At 44.9% G+C, this 19,377-nt stretch overlaps 1 protein-coding gene across 10 annotated transcripts in view; it reads right to left on the bottom strand.

Moving 5' to 3' along the window:
* LOC119656644 (zinc metalloproteinase-disintegrin-like jararhagin) overlaps nt 1-19,377 on the bottom strand; it is a 973,582-nt gene that overhangs the window by 358,229 nt on the left and 595,976 nt on the right. For all 10 annotated transcript variants that reach the window (XR_005250066.1, XM_038063100.1, XM_038063098.1 and 7 more), the window contains one exon: nt 6,871-6,943. Coding sequence is in view for 9 of the 10 variants with exons in the window: in XM_038063100.1 (XP_037919028.1) it covers nt 6,871-6,943 (73 nt within the window). In the remaining variant the exon portion in view is untranslated. The remainder of the gene's footprint in view (nt 1-6,870; nt 6,944-19,377) is intronic.

Here is a 19,377-nt window from a genome sequence, read left to right as displayed (position 1 = left end):
TTTGCTAGCTGATGTTCAATGTGGAAGGTCCCTTGGCCAGTATGTGTTGTTTGCTAATGAGTGCAGTTTAGGTCATTCTTCTTTACGGTTCCTAAGTACTGAGTGACTCCTTCAGTAAGAAGATATACCGTAAAAAGGGCTTTCCGAGTTTTGTCCGCCTTGTAGTGTCTGTAGTGGGTTCATATTTCTATATTTCCATCACCCCTGACGGTATTGAACTTGACCCAGAAAAAGTGCCAGCGATTGCGAAGTTTCCGCTACCGAAGACGGTCATGTACCTTAGCAAGCATTTCTCCTCGTCCATGAGCAAGGGCGTGACCTTTTGGGCCAGAGAGTGCATTGCATGCCAACGGGGTAAAGTCACTAGACATGTTTGGATTCCGCGCTTAGGTGTTTCCGCCGTCATCATCACAAACCAGGCAATGCAATTTGAATCTATTCTGTTCTTGGAGCTCAGAAAGCTGGGTTCAAACATCAACGGACTGTATACCATTTGCAATCCAATGGGATGTTAGAACGTTGGCATGGGACGCTGAAGGCAGCTATTACAGAGGTCTTGCCTTTGATTCTGCTTGGTTTACGCCTAGACAAGATAGAGGGGCTTGAAAATACCGGATTGTTGCGCCAATTTCGAGAGGCCGTTCCTAAATGAAAGTCGCCTCCCCCATTTCACCACAAGCAGATTCACATCCCTAGGGAACTGAAGTTCTGAAGCTGCATACAAGGGCTCCTATAAGGTCCTCGAGCCTGGGGAACCCTATTTCAGGCTGGATGTCGCTGTCAGGCCCAAGAGGATCTCCTTAGACAAGTTAAAGTCTTCCTTTCTAGCAAGCAAACAGTACCAGTACGACCGCAGGCGAGTAGCCTCGCCGCGAGTTCTTTCGCCGAAACCGCTAGGTTTCAGCTGGGTACGTTCGCCTTCACTAGTTGTGAAGAGAGAGCCCGTACTCTCTACGTATGGCAGCACTCTAGAGAAAGAGAATAAAGGGGTAGCCATCTACGCGCATTTCATTAAAGACATGGAGCTATGTTTCCATCGAAAGCACGGTGAGATTGACTATTACCTAACACACTAGCCTAACGGACATGGGTATTTTCAATCTTAGTGCAAATCTGAGTGAATTTCAATTGATTCTTTTCACTAGAAAAGTCCCCTCAAAATACGCGAAATTAACACTGTCAATGCGGTTTTCTTTCATAAGTCTGTTACCAGCACTGTGACTCAAATTTCATCTTTCCTGAATTTCAGTTCGTCGGCCGACTTAATTACTCAGCTAAGCACGTGTTTTTTGTCCTTAAAGCGGATATTTATCTTGATCTAAGAAAATCTTTTTGAAATCTTCAACTCTTATCCGTATTTGCATAAACTAATTGCTAGCTTTGTAATTGAGAATGCATATGCTTGGCTGGGATTCCCAAAGTTTCAATTCTTTCAGTCGCCCTGGTACCGAATTCTAAACCTAATGCAGTCAAAATCCTATAATACGCGGATGACCTGATCCTTTACATGTCTACCAAAAACATTTCCCACGACGAAGCTGGTCTGAATTCTTATTTGGACGCGGCTTACTGATAGTTAAGTTTTCCGAAATAATAATAATAATAACTCCGCCGAAGCCGGTCCCAAGCCCGGTTGTGAAAGGAGGAGGGATAGATAGCTTCAGTCTGAATGGCTGTACGCCACCGCAGCGTCTCAGGGGGTAGGTGAGGAAAGGAACTTTGCAGTCTTGCAGATTACTCACTAAGGAAGCTATCTCAACACCTGGCAACTAGGGATAAAATGCACCACCAACAATGAGAAGAAGGAGAAATTTGAGGTCCGGTACGGATAACCGGCGGGAGTCGTCTGACTTGGTGACTGGGTCGGGCTCTCGTAATGGACAGCACGGCGTCGAAACCACTAGTCGTGGGGCGGTTCGACGTCTAGGCGCCACGACGACCAGGAGCACAGCTCCGCCTGCTGCAGCTGTTTCGCCACAATCTGTGGCGACCACTTCAGCAGGTTCGCGTAGGAAGCGGATGAAATGGACTGAAGAAATGAACCTCTTCATCATCCGCTCCTACTACGAAATAACGGCGGGGGCGGGTACAACATCTTACCGCCCCTTGTTGCACCAGAGATTCGTCGAGCGTTTCCCGTAATTCGCGCACGTGACTGTCCAGCGAATCGCAGACCAGTACTGCTTTATTACTCGCAGCGACACAATCCCGGCCACCATCAGGGAGCGTGTTCGACTTGAAGTCATCGGGGAAACTGGTGACCGAGAGAGGCGGCGGCATCAACAACACCACGCCGCACTGCAGGCAACAGATTCAGTACTCGCCGAAGCACTCTTCTCCACCGTCCAGCTGAGGTTTCCGCTGAGGTTCGGGACGAATGTCCGGATGGCTCAAGTGGTTAGAGCGCTGGGCTGTCGTAGCGGAAGGTCGCGGTTCAAATCTCGCTGGGGGCAGAGGAATTTGTTATCGTGATTGGATGTCGGACACCAGTCGACTCAGCTGTGAATGAGTACCTGAGTCAAATCAGGGTAATAATCTCGGGCGAGCGCAATGCTGACCACATTGCCTCCCACAGTGTACTGTGGTGTACCGTTACGGTCTTGAATGAAGTGCTCTAACACACTTCAAGGCCCTGATCCAATATGGATTGTTGTGCCAACGATTATTATTATTATTATTATTCGGGACGAATTCCAAAGAGCGTGTATGGAATTCTCGGATATGGATCCTTTGCATAGACCAGGTATTTCCAGGCTCTATGCATCTCCAGCAACTCCGGGAATTCTATCTCAAATCAATGATGAGATTGCATCTCGACTGTGTGCTGATATGTCGCTGCTGCAACTACAATCACTTGTGTATTGTGGTGCAGTTTCGGCTATTAGATTGCACGGTCAGAAGAATCGCTTTCGCGTTATTGGTTTGAGAGACAAAAGAGATCCACCATGGAAAATTCGTCTGGAACGTCGGCGGGACTCACTAAGGCAGGACATTGCTAGACTGATTCAGATCAGCACTGGCAGTGCCAGCCGACGGGTGAGAAACAAAGTGCAGAGGGTTTACCGGAACTATGCCATCCCCTGTGAGACACCCGTAGTTGAAATTCTGGACACACTAAAACAGAAACTTTCTGTCATATGCAGTCGGTTACGACGGTATGGCGAAAGTTATTCCAGACGTGTCCAGAATGCAACATACGCGAGGAACCAGCGGAGCTTTTTCAGATCTCTCAACGAATCCCAACAGAGCGCCCAGACAATACAGTTCTCGGTGACGGAAGCGAAAGAGTATTGGGGTGGACTTTGGGGGTTACCTGACCACCATGCTGAGCATGCTGAGTGGATCACCGGCGAAGGCACCCGCCATGCCAATACACCTGGCATGAATTTCGCGGATGTTACCGAAGAGGAAGTTCGACGAGCCATAAACAGCTCGAAGAACTGGGGGGGCCCAGGTCTGGATCGGGTGCAGAATTTCTGGTATAAGAAATTTACCAGCGTACACAGTCGGTTGGCACGCAGTATAAATGCAGGACCCCGCAGACACAAGGCCGATCACTTGCTTACCAACCCTCTACAAATTCATCACGTCCATTATTAGTGGAAGGATCAATGCGCACCTCGAGACCAACAACATTCTGTCCGAGGAGCAGAAGGGCTGCCGAGTTGGGTCAAGGGGTTGCAAAGAGCAACTCATTATCGACTCGGTAGTTGTAGGACAAGCAACTAGAGGCCAGAGAAACCTCTTCAGTTGCTATATCGATTATGCCAAGGCTTTCGACAGCGTTCCGCATACCTGGCTAATCGATATCCTACATCTGTATCGCATTGATCTGAAACTAATAAAGTTTTTGGCGACAGTCATGGAAGGGTGGCATACCACCTTATCAGTCCGTACATCTGAGGGTGCTAATACCTCAGAGGCCATCCGTATACGGAGGGGCATCTTCCAGGGGGATTCATTGAATCCCCTTTGGTTTTGTATGGCACTGAACCCCCTTTCATGGCTACTGAATGATGCTAGAGGGCATGGTTTTGCAATAAAGTATGGCCTACGTGCTAAGTGCGAACTGACACACTTGATGTACTTAGATGACATCAAGCTGTATGCTGGTACTGACGACCATCTTAGAAGTCTGTTACGAATAATAGACATGTTCAGCCGTGATATTCGGATGGAGTTTGGATTAGACAAATGTCGAATCCAAGCCATTCGCAAAGGTCATCACGAGCCACATGCCGGACATAGCATTGGTGACCTCCACATCGAAGATATGACCGAGACAGACTTCTACAAGTACCTAGGAATTCTGCAAGGAACCCATGCTCGAGTTGGTGATCTGAAGGAAGCTCTGCTGTCCGAATTCCTGCGACGTGTAAAGCTGGTGCTGAAATCGCATCTCTCGGGGAAGAATAAAATAAGCGCGTTGAATGTATTCGCCATCCCTTCACTGGCTTATGCATTCGGAATATTGCCGTGGACAAAGACCGATCTGGAAAACGTCCAGCGGCGGATACGGACAACTATGTCCAAATTCCGAATGCATCACCCAAAGTCTGCCGTGGAGCGAATGAACCTGCCTCGTGACATCGGAGGTAGGGGCGTGGTTGACGTGGCGGCACAACATCATCGCCAAGTCGACTCGCTGCGCGCTTATTTTGACAGCAAAGAGCAGGCGAGTCCCTTGCATGCGGCTGTCTGTAAGGCAGACTGTGGACTGACTCCACTTAACTTGAAGGATCGATCCTTCAATCCTCTGAGTGGGGTGAAGTCGGATCAAGAGCGGATTGATGAATGGAGGTCGAAGTCAATGCACGGTAAACACGTGTATTGTCTTTGGCAGCCATTTGTCCATTTGCATCTGTCGAACAGATGGCTGTGTGCTGGGGAGCTCTTTGCTGAGACGGAGGGGTTTATGTGTGCCATTCAGAATGGCGTGGTCGCCACCCGAGCTTATAAAAAGCTCATCATGAAAGAACGGGTGGAGAACGACCAGTGCAGAATGTGTGATTCGGCGTTAGAGACGTTGGACCATCTCATTTCTGGCTGTACTGTTATGGCACCGGTGCAATACATCACCAGGCATAATGCTGTATGTAAGGTTATCCATCAAAACCTTGCATATAAGCATGGGCTGATCACGGGAACATGTCCGATTTACCGATATGAGCCGCAAGCAGTACTTGATAGTTCTGCTTACAGCATGTATTGGGACCGGCAAGTTCTGACTGATCGCCATACCGCACACAATAAGCCTGACGTACTGTTAGTTGGCAAGACGGATCGCTCCGCGTATATTATTGATGCTGCTATCCCCCATAATAGCAACATTGAGCGGAAATACGTGGAGAAGAAGGTGAACTATGAGCCATTGGCTCGGGAAATCAAAGAAATTTGGCGTCTCGAGCGGGTGGTTGTAGTTCGCATAATATTGTCAGCTACAGGTATTGTACCTAAATCCCTCACGGCTTCCCTTGATGTCCTGGGATTTTCGCACAGTCTGGTTCAAACCATGCAGAAGTACACCAATCTGCATACGTGCTCGATGTTGCGGGGAGTACTCGACGGATTCTCCCACTGACCTACCACCGGCCACCACCACCAGTGCCCCTTTTAGTTTTTAAGTAGGTAGGATCGTCCGAGCCTAAATGCTTGGCACTTAGTGCTAGTATTAGGTAAAATCCGGCATCTGCCGAGATTATGATAACTCGGAAATAATAATCGTTGGCACCACAATCCATATTGGATCAAGGCCTTGAAGTTTGTTAGAGCACTTCATTCAAGACCGTAAGGTACACTACAGAGCATTGTAGGAGGCAATGTGGTCAGCATTACCCTCGCCCGAGATTATTACCCTGATTTGACTCAGGTACTCACTCACAGCTGAGTCGACTGGTATCCGACGTCAAATCACGATGCAAATCCCACTGCCGCCAGCGAGATTTGAACCGCGACCTTCCGTACGACAGCCTTGTGCTCTAGCCACTCAGCTTTCTGAAAGCATGAGGATAATGCTGGAAATTAGAAAGGGCACTGGCGTCATTTTCACTCAAAATCCTTGAGTTACGCATCCCCACTGTGGATGAAGTCACCTACCTAGGGGTTATAGGGAAGCCCCGTTTATCCCAGGCATCTCATATTTCGAAGGCACTGATCCATGCACCCGAACGAAAGAACGAAGAAAATTAGGCTGTTCTATTACACTCGTCATCTTCTGGTTTGAGAGTTGCTCGTCCCAAATAGGCTTTGCCTGAGAGAACGGAAAAATTTTCCGCCGTTGTTCTAATATCTACAAGGACGAAGACCATTTGTTTCCAACCAAATCCTATATGATTCCTGTCAAACCCCTCGCATCGTTCTTGTGCGTCATGCCATTAACTTCCTAAGCAACTGTCAAACGCACCCCAAAACCTCCACCACCAATGTCATGGAAATTGAGAAACGTCGAAGAGAATCTTCTTCGTAGTCATCTGTTCCGTCAACTCCTCTTATCCATGCAATCCCAAAACCGAATTTTCGAACCTCAACGTGGAGTGTTAGTAGAGTAGAGTAATTATTCCCAGTCCCAATTTACAAAGCCTACTCGTCCTTAGGATCAATCTCTAGCTTCTAACCCGCACCCTTTCTCCATGTATCCCATCCTGCGCTCTGTACATCATTTTTATTAAAGTGCCAACGAGTGCAGGTTTTTTATTCGATTTTATCCCCAAAATATCTTGTAAAAATTTAGTAATAAATTAGTTTTAGGTCCTTAGATTTAGTACAACAGTTAAAGATAGATTGCAGTAGCTGAAGTGAATCTTCGTTTCCGCTTTGACGGGACATTTAATAATGCAATATTTGGAAGAAAATCGAGTAAAAGTGACTTACGTGACGATTACCATCCACCTGGTATCCACCCGCATGGAAATGCTTTTGTTGGATGTTGGGCGCAAGGAGTTGTCTGAAAAACAAGAAAAGATACAAATTTAATAATTTTAATTTCATTTTCCTTTGTGTACTAAATAATGTGGAAAAAGATCCTCAAATTTAGATTGTGACATTTGCATAATTTTTAAGTTAAAAGCCTTGATTAGCTCTTTCATAATGAGTTAGGGGAGGCGTACTGCATACGTAGTCCTTTCTTAAGATACCGCATTGGGTGTACTTGTAGGCGCTTTTCCTCTAAATCCGTAAAAGCGCTTTTCTGGCAAACTTCGGAGCGAAGTAATTTGTAAAATGATTTTGGGCTTTGCAGTACATTCATTGATTTCCTTAGGCTGCTTACGTTTCAACTGGTCATCCTGGCCATCCTGATTAAATTTTCCGTTTGCAATCTGTCACGGAAACGTGCTTTCATGTTTTCTCTGAGGGTCCTTGCTACGCCGAAATGTTGGTCGGAATCAACATTCAAACCGAGCCGATTCCCATGTGTGTTCTATTCTGGACTGTAGCTAGCGGACCAAGATACTTTTCCACGCCTAGACGGCCCCGATGCGAATATTTCGAGTTCTTTGAACATTTTCGTCATTTTCATCTCATTGAAAATTTAATTAGGATGGCAAAAACTGGTGAATGGTATTCCGAAGGGAAGAAGTTTTTTGTCGAATGCCATGAGTAAGCGGGAATGAGTGGCGAATTCCACTGTCGAAGGAGATACCAAAGCGAAGGACTAGGAATCAAATGTGGAGCAGATGGGACGATGGCAATGAAATGACGACGAAAAACGCTGTCTAGGACGGACTTTTGCCAGAAATTTGTATCATTTGCATTATTTATACGGTAAATTAGGTGTAATGGATAGCAGATGGAAATTTGAACGGAATTCTAAATTAGAACGATTTTAATTAAGGGCAGGAATAATTTCGGCTAAAAGTGAATCTTAATTGAGGAAATGTTTTGATGCAAATTGATTTGAAATTGGATGGAGATTTATGCTATTCATATTGAAAATTGCATAAATTGATAAAAAAGGAGGGATTACGGATGAAATCCTTGTTTTGCAAGTAAGTTGTGGGGGTCTCATGTCGGAAATTGCTGGCAGAAAATTGTCAAAAATGAAACTTATTCTATTCCGGATTGAATCTAGAAACGAGGATGTATTGCAATGACTATAACATTGCATGTAATGGTCAACCAGGAGGAGGCACATCTCCGAAATACTGAGTGCCTGGTGATTAAACCCAAAAAGGGAGAAGCTTGGACGTGTGTGTGTGGGGTGGGGGAGAAGCTACAGCTTCTGAGCACTCAGGCGGTGTTGGCCCATTCTACTCGCCTCCCCCCGTCTAACGGAATATTCCGGATTCGTTAACGTATCGCAGGATTTCCGTTAGTGGATGTGATGCTACCCGTCGCAATTGAAGGATATCGGCACCAAAGACCTGATGGCTGATGCGTCCATAGGCAGGGCATTCACATAGGAAATGCTCCGTGGATTCCGCTTCCTCATTACAGGAGGGACACGTATCATCTTCGGTAATTCCTATTCTGAACATATGCCCAGCTAGTGAATTATGGCCTGTCAGAATGCCCACAGTACACCTGCAAGTCCTCCTGCTTTTCGGCAGGATAAACTTTGCGGTACGTATGTTGCGTTCTGGCAGGAAAAGTTTGGTGTGTCGAGCACCATTTAGGCTCTGCCACCTGCCATTATGGGAAACTTGTTCCCAGTTTTTGAAGACAAACTTAGCCAATGCTACTAATACTCCAATTGCTGGTTCCGGTCCCGGCACAGGGCAGATTGACCCCTCTTTCGCTAAAGCATCCGTGATTTCATTTCCCTCTACGCCACAGTGACCAGGTACCCAGAGTAGTTCCATCGTATTGAATCTAGACATAGAGTTCAAACGGTTTCTGCAATCCTGAACGATTTTCGAGGTGATCAAAGGACTACTCAACGCGCTCAATGCAGCTTGGCTATCACTGCAGATTGCGATGCTTTCAACCGCTCGTCAATCACCCAGATTGCCGCCCTTAGGATCGCATAAACTTCGGCTTGAAAAACCGTTCCATATTTTCCCAAAGGAAAAGCCTACTTCTCGTTTTTATTCGAGAGGTAGACTCCGGCTCCAGAACCCTTTTCTGTTTCTTGAGCCATCGGTGTAGAAGATTTCCGTATATGCCGCCATGTATTCCTCTCGGACTTCCCAGTTCTCTCTACGCTTCAGGGTAACTTCATATCTTCTACCAAACAGATGTATGGGGACCCGAAAATCGGAAGGCATTGTAAGAATTGGATTTAGACCTCCCAGTAACTCTTCCAATGCTCTGTGCCCCCCACATCCGTTGTTTTCCCATAGATCTAATCGAATTAGCCTATGAGCTGCTCTCATTGCAGTGCTTTGAATAAATATATCCAGGGGCTGCAAATTGAGTAGTGCATTCAGAGTTGCGCCGGATGTCGTGCTCATGGCACCAGTGATACTCAGACAAACAGTTCTTTGCAGTGCGGCTAGTTTACGGTGAAAACTTTTTTGTCTCACCTTACCCCACCACACTACGGATGCATATACAAACATCCGCCTAATGATGGCAACGTATATTCACATTACCACATTAGGTCTGAGTTCCCATGCCGAGGCAATGGTCCGTCTGCATAGCCTACAAGCTGTGAGAGCTCGTTGCATCTTTACCTCTACATGTTTGTTCCAAAGAAGTTTTTTATCTAGAGTGACTCCTATATATTTCACTTCTTCGGAGAGTTGAAGGGTAGTACCCCTCATCTCAGGGAGGCAAAGCCCATCCAGTTTTCTCCTTTTTGTGAATAAAACCATTGTGGTTTTATTTGGATTAACTAACAAACCATGTCTCAGGCACCAGCTGTCTATCAAATCAACGGGGGTGCTTTGTCGAGAATAAGACTACTTTAGTTCATATTGCAGCCTATTCGCTTATTGTATGCCCTACAAAAGCTCATGTAAGCAAGATGTCCTTCATGTCATGGAACTAAATAAATAATCCACTAGGTACCCCTGATTGGCCTCTCAGAGTTTATTGTTACCCAAATGGAATGTTTCACCGGGATAGTCCTCCGCATTACAAAGTCTTCATTGTAGATACCCAGCGTGCACCCGGTTGTCACACCCATCAGTGACCTCACTTTTAACCAAGAGGGGGGGGGGGGGGGGGGAGTAGGTATAAGTGGCCGTTCCAAAAAGTCTACTTAGGGCCAGGAAGCAGAATCTAATCGAAAGATTAGTAACTCCTTCTCCTTTCAACCCAATGTCCGAAACCTGACTCTATCTGGGCAATCGCAAACAAATTGTCTCAGGGTCTCTTTCTCCTCTATGCAATTCCAACGCGCCAGATCCAAACGTTTTCGAGATCGGGTTTTGTTATTGGAAGGCCAACCCTTCCTTGACTTAACATAAGTGATGAACCCCGTGCAATCTGGGATCCGCAGCTGTGCAAATAGTTTCCACTTTTCCCAGTTACCTGTTGGAAGCAAGCAAACTCGCCCATAGAGGGGCAGTCAAGAGCGGAGTCCGCCTGGCCAGTCTGTCGACCCATTCATTCACCTCTATGCTGCTATGACCGGAAACCCAGAGGATAGTGATTTCGATTATGTCGCCCAAGCTATTTAGCACATTTCTGCACTGAACCACCAGCCAAGAAGATGTCGCCACTGAATACAAGGCCTTAATGACCGCTTGATCCTCAGCCAAAATGATTATGTTACATTTTAGGCTGAGATCATGTTCCAGCCATCAACAAGTTCTAATTTTGTCAGCATCCGAACATAAAGATGATCTTTTTTTGCTGGCATTTCCATATCAGTTTAGCTCTGATTTCGAGTGGTGCGTTGGCCTCTAATGCTACCTGACTGACCGAGAGAGTGACCATTTTAGTACGTTCAAACTTCCTTCTTAGATTCTCCCTGAAAGATACGATTATTGGGGATTCTCATTGTGATCAAGATGACTAGTTCCGTTTATTCCTGCGCAAGACTAAAACTACGAGCAATTATCCATCCATTTACCCGTCGCATTAATATGACATGTCTGCTTTCCGCCTGCTCCACAGTGCGTCCGACCCTTCTGGTATGTCGGATCCTTGCAGACTATTGTAGAAAACCTTCCAGAGGGTCGGGCCTGAGATGAATCCCTGGGCATCCAACGGTGTGTTTTCCGTTATCTTGCGTCTCATAAAACTGAGTGCGACCTCTTAGGTAATCGCTCAATATCTACAAAAGGTAGCTCATCACGTGCAATAAATTTTTTCGTATGTTTAGTGTATCTGTTCTTACGTAATTGAAAGCATTTCTGACATCAAGCATTACGAGGAGTACGACCCATCGAGATCGGGCAATGTGGGATTTTAACACGTACGTACTTCCTCCTTAAATTCTCCCCGGCAATAAGTTTATTGCGAACCCTCTACTTGAAAAACAATGGTATGTTGACGCAGTGGTTATGACAGATCGTGCCTCAGCTTCCCTGCATGTAACCCAACCCCGTCCCATCTTCTGCTTTGAATCTGCTTGTATGCCACAATATGTGGTTCTTCAGATGGTTATCATTCTAATGATCCAGCCTTCCATAACTATTGTGGACTCAAGTTTGGAATATAAATGGGTTGAGTGTCTGATTACGTTCCTGATCCTCTTATACACATGTGATACAGGCGCCCGCATATCACTCACTTGTCCCTTTACTTTATTTTACAAGGACCAAGAAGAACAATTACAGCACCGCCGCGATGGTAAGGGATGATGAGCTTCTCATGGTACTCGCAATGCAGAGTAGTAATAGGCCAATTATGCCCTTGGATTTCAGTAGGTGCGATAAGGATAACATGCGGTGTTGGGCCCCGCCTTAAAATGTCCGATCACGTTGGGTTTGTATGGGGAACCGGTTGTTTGTGGGGTGGGGCTGTACTTGGCGATTAGTATGATTGATCATAATGATGGACTGCAAAGTTTGTGTTCACCAGGTTACGTTTTCGATCGGGTCACATACTGGTGGACTGTGCGATGCAGGACACTGCAGGGTAACTTAGGACTATAATTCCTTAATTGCCAGGCTGGGAAGGAGCAGAACTGTTGGCATCTGCTGGGGATGATATAGCCGTATGGTCAACATTACTTATTGAGCAAGTGGAAGATCTTCTGAACGCATGCGGTTTCAACCTAAGAAAGTGGGCTGCGAATGACCTAGGCTTGCTGCGGAGGATCCTGGACGAATCAGAGGAAGTCAGACTGCATGACACAACAAAAGTAACAATCTTCGCCACGCTTGGATTACTGTGGAATCTATCGAAGGATGACATCAGTTTCAGATCGTTGAAATATGATTCGATTGAAACTCTAACCAAGCGTGAAATACTGTCAAATATTACTGCGATCTACGACCTTTTGCAGTAGCTTGCAGCAGTGACAATAGCAAGGAAACTACTAATGCAGAGGATTTGGCAATCAGAAATTGGCTCGGATGGATATTATCCAGAACTGAAATTTATTCGTATACCTCAGTGGATCCAGAGAGACCGGTGAGAGCTTCACGGAATTTGTGATGCTTCAGGATCAGTGTATGCTGCGGTCATCTATAGTAAGACAAAAGATGGCTTTGGGAAGGTGTCTGTATCGCTACTTTGTGCAAAGACTGGGGTAAAGTCTTTAAAAAAGAAGTTGACGCTTCCAAAGTTGGAGGTGAAGGGGGCCATGCTTCCAGCAGAAAGCTGATTTACATGGTAGAAGTAATAGAGGTAGCGTTGTATTGTTAGCTCGATTCAACGATAGTTTTGGATTCGTTGATGAAGAACCAACCGAAGTTGGATAGTGATGTCAATGAAAATATGGCCCAGTTAAAAATGCTTGGGAACAAATCCACACTGAGGAAGCTACGAAAGCTGCCTCTGTTCATTGATGATCAATGCCTACTAAAGCCAGAATGTGGACTGCGTGATGCGTGGTGTGATGACTGTCCGCAATTATTTCAGGATTCGATATTACATGCTGAACGATAAGAAGGTGATTCGAAACGAACCTTATCGTCGTCTGACATTCCTGCCGTTTGCATCATCTCCAGCCCCCCGTTTTGGCCAAGTAGATTACATAGGTATTTTTAGGACACGGATGTTAAAAGGTCGGTCTATTACTGTTCTGAAAACATATGTTTGCCTCTTCATATGCATGGTGACCAAGACTTTGCATTAAGAACTATTGGGTGACTTGTGTACCGAAGCTTTTCCCGCAGCACTCAAGAGATTCACTGCGAGAGGAGGTTTTGCTCTGGGATCTACAGTGATCATGGCACTAATTTCGTAGGAGTGAGCAATCAATTGGACAAAGAGATGCAGCTAGCGATGGAGGTGGTAAAGAAGAAGGTTACAGCTATATCCGCGAAAGACGGTATTACCTGGAAATTTACTCCTGTAGCTACGCTACACTTTGGTGAACTCTGGGAGGCAGCAGTGAAGTCAGCTAAACAAAACCTGAAGTGCATACTCGACGAAGCGAAAATAATACTAACATTCGGAGAATTTGGGACTATAATGTACCAGGTGGAGGCTACTGTCAAACAATCCTGAAGATTTCGAAGGGTTAATGCTGAGAGATTTTTTGGTGCAACAAACATTGATTGCAATTCCTGAGGTTGATAGAACTTAACAAAGTCAGCACGAGCGGCGGCAACTGAAGGTGATATATCAGACTTTCTAGCAGAGGTGGACTCGAGAGTATCTGCATCATTTACAGGCCAGATCAAAATGGATTAACAAGGCTCTTAACGTAAGGACTGGACAGCTAGTTCTACTACGAGAACGTGATACGCTCCTCTGCCATGATCAATTTACGATGGTACAGACCATGACCCAATACAATCTGCTGCTGAACAAGCGGATGGAGGCTTACAATTTCGCCAGCGCTCACAAGTTAACCGAATTTGCCGAGAAATTGAATTTGCCGAGAAATTTGAGGAGGTGTTCAAATCAGTAAATGACATGATTAAATGGTACAAAAGAGTCGATCGTGATAGTTTAGGCGTTCAAATCGTATCTATTATTTGACAGCTGCGGACTTTTATGATGAACTGGGCACAAAATAAAACAAGCTGATGGCTGCGTTATATAGCCACGGAAGTATTCTGAACTTCGTGAGAGTACTGATTAGTACCATCAACGATGTAGTATCGATAATCGGACCCTTCTCTGATATAACACGGATCCCGTAAAGTCCCATATCCTTACGAAGCGAAGAGGAGCCTCCGGTTTTTCCTATATTGACGATAAGTGCAGATGTGACTTGCTCCACCTCACTACGGTATCCCAGAAAATTGAGGCTGAACGGTATCTGATTCCTCGCGTCGATGTTCCCACGGCGGATGTGGATCTTAATCAACAGAGCTATTTCGAGCTGGAGGATTCTGAGTTCAAGTCGTGTCAGCTGCATGAGGATGGACCGGACTAAATGAGGAGCAACTTACTCCCACGTTTTTTAGTCCATGGATCCCTAGTTTGGAGCGTAGCACCCCAAGCATTAAAAATTGAAAAAATCAAAAATGACTGACGATTTCGTCCAGGGCAGAGGCAACTGATCAGACGCTGCCTCACCTCTGCCCTGGGAGCAGCGTGGCCGAAAGTGCCAACAGGTGGAAAGACGCTCCCTTCGTCTGATGAGTTGCCTCTGCCCTGGACGAAACCGTCAGTCATTTTTGATTTTTTCAATTTTTGCATGAGGATGTTTTCCAGTGTTCCCTAAAATTCATCAAGGATATTAATCTTATTCCTAATTATGTGATAGATGCAGTGTACGAACGAACAAACAAACCAAAATGTCGTCCAGATCGGGTGACCACTAACATAACCGCATGGAAGGAATTAATGGCACCGAACTCGGTGATCTACAACGTCGAAAGGGTGGAGGTATCGTTGAAAGACGTCGGCGTAATCCACACTTAAGATAATTTCCTTATATAAGTTAACGGAATCACACTTCGCGCAACAGTTTCAATAACCAGAAGGAATATCGAGGTTTTTACGAAAGAGGTCCATCCTATCGCGCGATTATGGAGAGTCCAAGGGCTTGCATCATTCCTAAATTTAAGTAAAAATATATTTATATGTTTTTCAGAGTTCCTGACCGGGGATCTTGTGGCTAACCGAGTCTCACTGGAAGCCGGGTGAAGCACTTACGAGGCAGTCGTGGCACCCCGGGAGACGACATCCGGATATGACCTAGTCAGAATGAGAACCGAGGTACGGAACTGTAAAAATGCACTGCAACGCAATCAGCGAGGATGGAACATTTACCGAGAATGAGGAGGACAGAGCACACTCGCTCCTAAGAACTCTTTTCCCTGAGTCCTACCCCAAGGCAAAAGGAGACAACATTCTACCTGATACCCCAATAACGAATAAAAAGGGAAGAAAGCAGGACGGGAAACTAGCAAAAGAAGTATGGTCGGAAGCTAGGGTAAGGTGAGAAGTGAGAACTTTTAAGTCACTAACTAAACTACAGGAGGCTGAACATTTCTATTATGACTGGCAGCCAAGTGGCGATCAAGGCACTTAGATCCACTCAGGTAGACTATAAACTGCTATGGGAATGCCTTTAGAGACTGAATAGGCTCAACTCGCACAATAAGGTCTTGATACTCTAGGTTCCAGGCCATGTTGGGTTGGAAGGCAATGAGGCCGCGGACGAACTAGTCAAGAAGGGAGCAGGGACGCCTTCACACGGGCCGGAACCCTTCTGTGAAATCGGAAACGGCATCATGGCGATGACATTAAAAAATGAAGAGGAACGGTTGAGGGAACTATATTGGGCGGGCGTACTAGAAATGGAGCAGTCCAGAGTGTTTATTGGGGGATGCGAACCCCTCACCACGAAGAACTTCCGAATCGTAGACGGAATTCTCACTGGTTACAGCTGACTAAACTGTCACAATAGTTCTTTAACAGAGCTATAATATTAAGCGCAGAACAACTGCCAAAGTATCTACTCACTTGTCCTAAGCGAATGACTCCAGGGAAAGTTGTATTATATCTCACTTAAGATGTTAGAAATACCATGTGTTTTGCGAATATACGGATCTGATTGATATTTTAATGAAGATAGTTAAACTTTAAACTATTTAAACTTTACTCTGATCCTGCTTAACTGGCATCCTGACTCTCAATTGAAAAAGCTTGAGTTAGATACTTCGCGGTATATTATCTTAGACGATTTCGTACCCAACATAAATTTCACCAACATTTTCAATCCTTGATAATATATTTTACGACAATAGATAAATTTTCAACGGTGAGCACCTGCAGCAATCGCCCGAAAGATTCATCAGTATTATTCGATTCAACTGAAAACGACAGATGCGAATCGATTCAAAAAAATGTCGGACGGGGGGAGGGGCGGGCGGGCGAAACCTATTTGAATGCTTTCAACAAGTGAATAGTGATGAATGAAAATTGATATTATTTGAATTGTACAAAAGCGAAGTGGAGCAAATACACAGGAAATTTGAGAAGTATGCCCGTTGTCGCCCGCAATGGATAAGCACGGTTTGTACATTTCTCGATGATGAATGTTTAGATACTCGCACGTATCTTGTGTAGAAATTCAAATTCAATATTTCTGTATGCGTTTATGGATACAAAGTTGACAAACAATAATAGCGACAAGGTTGCCTATTTTTTATGTGTGCGGCATTTTCAGAATGTCAGAGTGACTTGGAAACTCTTACGAAGTACCTGTGCCATAACGATTTCTGTCCCCTTTTTCAAATATGCGTTATGTGTAGGCTGGCATTTTTTATTGGAAAATATACAATGCTATTCCCGCTGGTGATATTTGCGCAGAGATTGGGATTCAATCAGGATTATATGATAAATATTTTTATCTTCGATTCGAAATTGTCCTTGGCTTGAGAAAGGAAATTCTTGGCTGCAATTTTCCTTATTCAGCAAATACTGGATTTCAGGATAAACTTTTCTCTTCCTCGGTGTTTCGCTCACTCACTGTGAAGACAAAACCTAAACTGAACCGTGCGTGCGTGAACGCCTTGATAGCTTTTTAGTTTCTGAACACGAATTCCAGCCGAGTTGAAGCCTGATAAAACCTATATAGTCGTGGGAGCATTTGGTTCTATACGGTTTCAATTAGGTGCCGAATAGATACCGAATTCAAACCTAAAAAGAGTTTTACACTTGACATCAGCTCCCGAAGTTGAACCTAAACTGAACTGAACCGAATATGTGTGAAACGAGCCTAAAAGACTGACTGCCAAATTGACTCCAAAAATGGCTAACTGGATCGAAAATCCTAATAAAATCGATTTCATAAATTTTTAGAGGACACCCCCTTATGTTTCACCCAAAATAAGAAATAAAATCAGTTTCGAAAAGTACTAATCTTCATTCATTTATCCTACATGACCATAGTTTGTCAAAAAAAATTGTACATTCCCCTTTTTGCTTGTATGGGGAGTCTTCGTTAAATTCAACAGAAAGTGGCGCTATATATAAAAGGATTCACAGATTACATCCTCTCACAAAATTTCGTAACAATAACCTCAGTCGTTTCCGAATAAATGGGGTGTGACAGATAGACAGACAGAACGCCTGGATAGAGTGTCGAATAAGGGCCTTAAATTTGCAATAAAATCCAGACCAAACATACCCGATGACTTGATCGAATCGTTTATGTACGAGGGGATATTTTCGGTAGCATCGAAACGGTAGAAGTTGGCCCCGCTGTCAAAGGCTGGTAAACCTCCAGGTGAACTAGACCCACATGTCTTCTTGACACTGTGAGGAAAATGCTAAATCATACACACAATAGATTGCTTCCGATTATCTTAAGCCAATGAGGCATTTCGGATTGACTGTATGGGTTCCTTAGAGCCAGATCAACCATTGTTGTCATAAAATTGGTTACTGGCTTGACCGAAGATGTAATTCATGGAAAGCCCAGTACTAGGAAATATTGCGCGGTGGTGACCCTGCTTGACGTGAGAAATGCATTCAATTCGGTCAATTGGATTCTAATATGGGAATCTCTGGCAGAGATTGGTATTCCCGTCTATCTGACGGCTATTGTCGGTAGCTGTTTAGAAGAGCGGATATTTGGTATGACACCGATGTTAAACCCCAGGAGTACGTTATCTCCACAGGTGTTCCAGGGGACTCCGTACTTGGCCCACTACTGTGGAACACCATGTATAACAATGTGCTTACTCTTCCGGTCCCGCAAAAAGCCATGGTTGTGAGTTATGCTAATGGCATAGCATTGGTTGTGGTTACAAAGGATCACGAAGATGCGGAGTTATACTCATGCGAAGCAATGAATGCTGCTAAGCGTTGGCTGGAGAGTTCTGGTGATATCGAGCATGGCAGTACGGGCATACTTCTAAGTTGGTCATAGCCCGGGAAGTGAACTCGATATTCCTCTACACAGCCCCAGTTTAGGGAAAGTCGTTGCAGATCTCAGCTGATGCTCATAAACTAAGTGCAATTTACAGGGGGATATCCCTAAGGGTGTGCTCTACGTTTAGGACAGGGTTACCCTTGCCATCAAGAAGTGCTTAGAGAGACAACACGCTGAGATTAATTTTTATCTTATCCAGTTTCTCACGGGGCACGGTTTAATATCCATTCATCATTTGATTGTCCCAACTGCGATGGACTCTCAGAAGACCTAGAGCATGTGCTTTTTCACTGTCAAGAAAGGAAAAATCTGAAAACCTAGAGAAGACTCTAGGAGAGGTGCTGGTACCAGAAAATATGATGCGTAGAATGCTAGCACGCGATTAGGATAGGGATACGGTCAACTCTATGATCGCATCTATCTAGAGCAAATTGCGAAAGGTGGAAGAGACCAGAAAAGTGCAGTTATGTACGTCGTATAGAGAAGAAAGGTGACAAAGCTGGAGTAAGCTGATTTCACCCTGTGATGTAATACCTTATGGTGATTCAACGGCGCATGAGGGTGCGGTTTTTGGTGGGTAAAAATCCCAAACGCTGACATATCAAGGCCAGTTTCTTTTGAAAATTTCCACCTCATCATAGATCGACAGATATAAATTGAATCGTTTTTAATAAAGTTTTGTTTCACATAACACTTTAGAAAGGGGAGCCATAAATCAAGGGGTTCCTTCTAATACCGAGGTTAAAGGATCGGGTGCACCAATTTCCAGTACTGCTTTAGCCTGTTTTCTGTTTGGATGCGAGGTCAATCCAATTGGATCGAATGCGTCAGGCTCTCGAATCACCATTAAGGGTATGTCTGAAGCCGTCGCTGTCCTGATCGTCCTTTTTTTCGTTTCCGATCGACTTCGATCCTCAGGACAACCTAGTGGGTGGCACGAACTACATGACCATACCACCGGAAACGGCTTTGCGGATAGAGATGATAATAGTCTTTTAACCTGTTTCTCTGGTAGGCTCCAAGTATATTTCACTTTTTTA

This window comes from Hermetia illucens, chromosome 5 (genome assembly GCF_905115235.1).
Source record: "Hermetia illucens chromosome 5, iHerIll2.2.curated.20191125, whole genome shotgun sequence".
NCBI lineage: Eukaryota > Metazoa > Arthropoda > Insecta > Diptera > Stratiomyidae > Hermetia > Hermetia illucens.
Note: the sequence above shows the minus strand (reverse complement) of the source record. Positions and strands in the feature narration are given on the sequence as shown.